The following is a 7,013-nucleotide window of genomic DNA, read 5'->3' as shown; positions in this document are numbered from 1 at the left end:
TTATTCTTTTAGGTTAAAGAAACGGTTTCATCTTTCTTAAATTTATAAAGGCCCTCATATAACTCCTTTAACCGAACATTTTTGTTTCTAAAAACAAAATAAAACCGCTACTGTTGCTCCTTTATGTGCAGCAGTCCAATTTTATTTAAATGGAAATTCTTTGACATTTTTTCAATTCTCAAATCAATCCTCAAACTTTCATAATGTTTTTAATTATCATCATTCAATTCTCAAATCAATCCTCAAACTTTCATAATCTCAAATCAATCCTCAATCCTCAAACTTTCATAATGTTTTTAATTTTATTTGTGAATTTTTTGGATAAATGAATTTATGAAAACTAATTAAAATAAATCAATTTAGGTAATGAAATTTTTTGTAGTTTTTTTTTGTAGTTAGAACATCAAAATGTGTTAATTTATGTGATGAAAAATGTAATTAGGCCATAGCTTCGGGATAGAAAAGATGTAGTATTGATTTTTAGAGCGATATCTTAGCGTCTTATATTTAGAGAAGTAATTTTGTGAAGATTGATAATCAATTTATTTTATAACGCTTTTATATGCAAATCCAAAAATTACAATTGCATCATGGTGATTAAAAGTAATATAAAAAGATAATTATAATTTTTACCATTATTTTTTTTACTAACGTAAATATTATATAAATGATATTTATTATTTACTTTTTTTTAGCCCGGGCTGAAAAGTAATCCTGAATCCGCCATTGGATGTATGCTATTTTATTTTGTAAAAATTTATTATTTTTGCTGATATGTTAAATGACAATTCTCATGAACAAATTAAATTAAATTTATAAAAAGTTTAAAACATATTATTATTAAAAAATTAGTTCAAAATATATTTACCATAAAAATATATATGATGATTTTTAATCAATTAAGATAATTAATTAAACTCAAATATTATATTAAAATATTTTTAAATAATTATATAACTTGAAAATAATTATATAAATTATAAAAATATATATGTTAGTATGGCTATATTCATCTAAATAATTGAAAATAAAATTAATACGTTATAAATGGTTGGGAAAAGCTTCAAGTTGTAATTTTCATATCATCGACTATCTAGAACTAAAAAACTAATAATTATTGACTTTACGCTCTTACCACATCCCTAAATAGTTGTTAAGAATTAAAATAATAGGTTAAACTATTATTTAAATTTAAATATTTGTATTTTTTTTATAAATTACGACTAATTTTTTTAATTTTTATAATTATGTCTAATTTGAATTTTTTGGTAACTGTAATTGAAATTTTAAGTTTTATTTTTTAAATACAAGCTTTAGTGACCTTTATCAATTACGACCCAATTTTTAAAAAATTATCTAATTTCTAAAATGAATTAAATAAACATTTGGCAGCAATCAATAAAAAAACACATAGATTTGAATCTGAAAATTAAATTTAAAATTTTAGTCATAATTGCAATTTTTTTTCAAATTAAGCATAATTTTAAAAATTATTTTTTTAATCATAATTAATAAAAAGTACATATGTTTGAATTCAGACAGATGAATCAAACACCCATTAGTAATGTAATATTAGAAATAAATGTTAAAAATTATACTATATAACATGATAAAGATTTAAACTAATATATATTATTATCTTTCCAAAAAATAAATTTTCTAAAAATTTAGAAAATTAGTTAATTTTTACTTTTGATACATTATTAAATTATTTTAAAAATATATATCTATATTATAATTCATAATATCTATAGAAACAAATAAAAATATTTTGTATATTAATTTTTTTATCGCAGATTAAAAATAATTCTATAAATATCAAATTAAAATATAATAATCTGAAAATAAAAACAAAACAAAAAAATAGAAATAAAAAAGGAAGCAACCAACTATCAAACAAACAAAGGCAAATCTATAATAAATAAATAAAAACAAAAGGTAAAGGCTGCCACGTCCTGTTTTGACTCTCTCTCTCTCTCTCTCTCTCTCTCCCCATTTCTCTGTTCGTTATCGTAATTATCTCATTTTATGCTTCCCTAAATTCTAGGGTTTGCCACGGATCCAATTTATTTTTGCAATTCTATCTAAACAACTTAACCAACTCAAAAACACTCCATCTTTTATTACAATTGATGGCCACATCTTGATTCTCTGTCTTTACCCATTATCTGGAGCTTTTCCAATTTCTTAATGGAGGTAAAACAGTTTCAAATTTTTGTTTTTTGTTTTTATAGCTATAACTATTGAATTTCAATCAAATTAATCATCTTTTTATTGTATAAGTTATGGGTTTTGATGGGTTTATGGTTTTATTCGATTTCTACATTTGGGTTCTTTTATGTCCATTGATTTAGCTAAGTTTTTGTCCGAAATAGGCTTTTTGTGATATTTATCATTACCTGTATGTTTGTGATGTTGAATTGTTCATTGATCCTAATTTAATTATGGAATTAAGAGTTATTTTATGGTTTAGCTCTAGATGAAGTTGAGGAAAAAAAAGATTATTGCTTGCTCAAGTTTCTGTGAGAATTTATGTATTTTTTTTATCTTCAAGATTCGATTGGTCATGTCCATGGTGATATTCATAATCATGTATGGTTTACTTATCAGTTTTGTCAACTGCTTGGTTTTGTTATTTACTTTTATTTGTTGGCTTAAATGTTCTATTTATCATGAACAGTTTAAACCATAATGTTACTTGTTAAAGTTGAGTAAGGTTTAGTAAGTTCTGTCCATTTCGAGTTTCTAATGAATTTTGTTATTTTAGGTTCTGGAGATGGAGGAGGCCAAGAAATCTGAGATGCATTTGGCATCAGCTGCAGCTTTTGTGGAAGGAGGAATTCAAGAGTCCTGCGATGATGCTTGCAGTATTTGCCTTGAGGATTTCTGTGAAAGCGATCCTTCAACGGTAATAATTATGCTGTGTGTATCTTATCAATTTTCTTCTCCATCAACATGTACATATGGAGTCACTGGGCTCAGTGACCTTAGTGAGGGAAAAAAGGAGATGGGATATAGCTCTGATAATTATCAAAAAGAAAAAATGTGCTCATGGAGCCGTGGATGTCAATACATTTTATTCGTGTGATTATTTTGGTGCATGGTTCCTGGCCTAACAACTTTTGTTGTCAATCTTGCCTGGCAGGTGACTAATTGCAAGCATGAGTATCACCTTCAGTGCATTCTTGAATGGTACGATGCATCACAATTTAATTTCTTTGTTTTTTACTGTGGCAGTTATCATGTTAGTGACAATCAACTTTATTTCCATGTGTATTTTTCCCTTTTACTTTCATCTGCATTTGATTTTAATTTCACGATAATTATGGGGGTGTTGGGACTTGGGATTTTATAATTGTCTGAAAGTGTAAGTGGTGCAGAATATTTATTTCATTTTTTTGTAGAAAACCGATATTATCACAGGAACTTGGGCTTAAGTATTTTGAGCTCACTGGGTATGATCAATAGGGATGAAGATTCATTTGTGATCTAAAAGCATAGATTGATATTTAAAGGAAAACAAAAATATGTTTTGTGTATTCGACATGGATTGCAGGGGACATTTAATTTAGATATCTTTGTAGACGAACTCAGTACAGGTGCAATATATTGGAAGGTGTAGCCTTGTAGGGTTTCTCTGTGTTATTATCACTCTTTTGGTCATAAGATATTTTCTCGGTGATGCTGCCGGCTGCTATTATTTGCTATTTTTAGCCTTTGGTTTTCTATGTGCAGTTTCTGGGCTTTTTCCCAACAGTTGCAACCTAAGCTTCTTCCTGGCGATTGCTATATTGACTCTCTTGTTTGTCATCTACAAAACAATAAATAATTCATAGTCTTTGGTCAGTGTTTGATGTTTCTCAACTAGCACCATGAAAATAGTCGATAGTTCTTACTTCTTAGATACATGCCCTATATGTGTGGATGATTTTTGTTTTTCTCGATGTATGACGTAACACTACTTTTAAATTTATCTACTCTTTTCTTTAATTACCTTCTACTTTAAATGTAATGGTAAGATTTTTATGTTCTTCTGTTCCAGCAATCTTTAATTTTTGAGAATAGCAGACATACTAATCTTTTTAAAGAATCAGTTATCTATAATTTACGTGTTTTGTGATCTGGAAAAGGAAAGAGAAAGAAAGCATCAACATTTTACATTGTTTTTGAATTATAGGTGCCAGAGAAGCTCCGATTGCCCCATGTGTTTGCAGACCATCAGTCTAAAAGATCCCTCAAGGTTTGTATTGCTTTTCTTTTTTAAATGATTTAAAAAATTATTTTCTTTTTTATTAATGTATAAATTAGCTAATGAAAAAGATGTGACAGTCAAGAGTTGTTTGAGGCGGTTGAGCGAGAGAGGAAATTCAGGGCTGCACCATCAAGAACGGCAGCTATATTTCGCCATCCTACACTTGGGGATTTTGAGTTGCAACATGTTTGTTTTCTATCATCACTTGAAATATTTACTAACTATTATTTTATCATTGACATTGCAAGCAGTATCGACCATATAATTCGTTGAATTGTAATGCAGTTACCAGTTGGGGCTAGTGATTCTGATCTTGAAGAGCGTATAATCCAGCACCTGGCTGCAGCTGCTGCTATGGGAAGGAGCCACCACTTTAGTAGGAGGGAGGGCCATAGAAATAGGCAACCTCCTCATGGCCGTCCACACTTCCTGGTATTTTCTACTCATCCCAGCACACCATCTGCTGGCCATGTTTCATCCTCTCCTCAGGTAGGAGAGGAAAATGAACAAGCTGCTAGGATTGTTGACAGTCCATCAGCTCCACTTGCATTTCATGCGGATGAACTACCACAAGAATCTTTACAGTTTCCTTCTGCTGTAATTGATCAAAGTTCCTCCGCATCTGGATCTACCGTCATTCCTACCAATCGCCAAGGAGTTTCCTTTAATAATCGGTACTCATGAATTTCTGCTAGTTATTTTATTTGCCACTGAATCATCTTTGTTTGTTCAATTTATTTGTGCTTGTTATGTTTTAAAATTCTTGAGTAACACCTCTTTATCATTTTTTTTGTTCACAGAAGCAGTAGTAGTCATTCTTCACCATCAAATCAAGATAGAGCAGGACCATCAGAACTTCAATCATTTTCCGACTCTCTAAAATCTAGACTAAATGCAGTGTCTACGAGGTATAACATAAAAAATGGCTACTTTTATCATCTATGTCTTACAATTGTCCTTCACTGTTTTTGATTTCCTTCTAACACTTGGACTTAGGTACAAAGAGATCTCAAGAAGTACAAGAGGGTGGAAGGAGAGGCTGTTCTCTCGCAACAGTTCAATGTCTGAAATTGGTTCTGAAGTTAGAAGGGAAGTGAATGCTGGAATTGCAAGTGTATCTCGTATGATGGAGCGCCTTGAAACCAGAGATGATAATACTGCTAACCGTGTCTCTATTTCAACTCAAACAGATTATTCAGTTGCTGAAAGGAGCAACCAGAACAATACCAGTACACGCAGAGATAGCCCTTTAGGTGAAACCAATACATCAGCTTCTGTTGCTGCAAGCTCGGCTTCTACTTAAAGTAGTCAAAGATTGTTTAATGGCATCTATCCTCAGCATTTCATCTTTGAAGGTTTGCAATGAACTCAGTTCGTGTTTTCATTTTTTAATTTACTACTTTTGCAAAATATCATTACTGCTATGATCACATCGTTTAGCTTATTCACGGGCATGATCACGTCGTTTAGCTTATGCACGGGCATGATAACGCCATTTAGCTTACGGACTGGCATAATAACACCATTTAGCTTAGGCAAGGGCATGATGCTTGGGTATGAGGTGATATTATTAGACCATTGTGCTTTCTGTTTCTGGTCATTTGTAGTGAAGAGTCTTTGATGTAATAAGCACACATTCTGATATGCCGAGAAGTTTCTGAAGGCACCATAAGCCAAATACGTTTTTCGTACAGAATGTCGGGTGTTTGGTTTGCATCAAGAACCCTTTTGCAAGACGACGTTGCCTAATGTTGTCGATATGGATTTTCAGGTTGTAGACACCGTTTCTCCAAATATGACATGTTGAGGAAAGATGCTTCATATGATGGGGCGGAGATGTGCATCCTCCTGATTCTGAATAAGAGAGGTAAGACTAGAATCGTTGAAAAACTTCCATCTGGACAGATATATGAATACCCGGGTATATGTATGTAAATTTGTTTATTGCACACAGATTTGTTTCCTAGGCGCAAAATTAGAATTTATATTTTCCTTGGGAAAAAAATGAACTTCTGCATTTGATCTATGGATGTGGATGGTTTGGTCGCGGCACAATGTGGATATTAGTAATGTTTATCTAATCATGTACCTAAAATGAATGGGATGCGACGAATATCTTTAAGGAAATTTCTTTGGTGTTTTCAATTGTGAAACTATGCTTGCTAATCATGTTTTGAAAACACAATTGCTGCACCCCTCTTCTCCTTGCATGAAAAAGGATTGACAGTAAAACTACCCTTTTCTCCAAATTATACTGTACTATTTTATTTTCAAGAATCTCACAATTTCACTGAATTATATTATGATTTTTCTGATATGTATATGAAGTTTTATATGTTATAATTAAAAGATTGGTAAAATTTATGGTTACATATAAAATAACAATTTTTATACTAAATTGCAATTCTATCACTACTTTTAAAAAGTGTCAATTTCATTCACTATTTTTTACTTATTCTGTCCCAAATTAATAAATAGTACTATTTTAAGTAAATTTGTTTCAAATAATAGATAGTCATTTATTACTTAAATAATTAAAAAAAAAATGCTATTTAACTCACCATTTTGTACAACTTTCATTATCCCTCTTTACGTGATAGCATTTAATTCGTCCAATTTCCTTTAAAAAATGTATATCCCAAAAAACAACTTTTAATATATCCACTAGTTTGTTGCCACGTCAGGTGGGTTAAAAAGGAGGGTTATATAGCATTGTTAAATAATTAAATGGCATATGTACCCTCATTAGATATATGATATC

The 7,013-nt window shown here is 30.6% G+C and overlaps 1 protein-coding gene across 1 annotated transcript; it reads left to right on the top strand.

Moving 5' to 3' along the window:
- The first annotated feature begins 1,952 nt into the window (after positions 1 to 1,952).
- Positions 1,953 to 6,397, top strand: LOC126677669 (E3 ubiquitin-protein ligase RHF2A). The gene is made up of 9 exons (XM_050372410.2): positions 1,953 to 2,196; positions 2,768 to 2,908; positions 3,146 to 3,192; positions 4,178 to 4,240; positions 4,330 to 4,438; positions 4,538 to 4,926; positions 5,053 to 5,160; positions 5,249 to 5,607; positions 6,024 to 6,397. The coding sequence occupies exons 1-8, from the start codon at positions 2,191 to 2,193 to the stop codon at positions 5,553 to 5,555; spliced, it is 1,170 nt and encodes a 389-aa protein (XP_050228367.1). The 5' UTR covers positions 1,953 to 2,190; the 3' UTR covers positions 5,556 to 5,607; positions 6,024 to 6,397.
- Positions 6,398 to 7,013: the final 616 nt, after the last annotated feature.

The sequence above is a fragment of the Mercurialis annua genome, linkage group LG4 (assembly GCF_937616625.2).
Source record: "Mercurialis annua linkage group LG4, ddMerAnnu1.2, whole genome shotgun sequence".
Classification (NCBI taxonomy): domain Eukaryota; kingdom Viridiplantae; phylum Streptophyta; class Magnoliopsida; order Malpighiales; family Euphorbiaceae; genus Mercurialis; species Mercurialis annua.
Note: the sequence above shows the minus strand (reverse complement) of the source record. Positions and strands in the feature narration are given on the sequence as shown.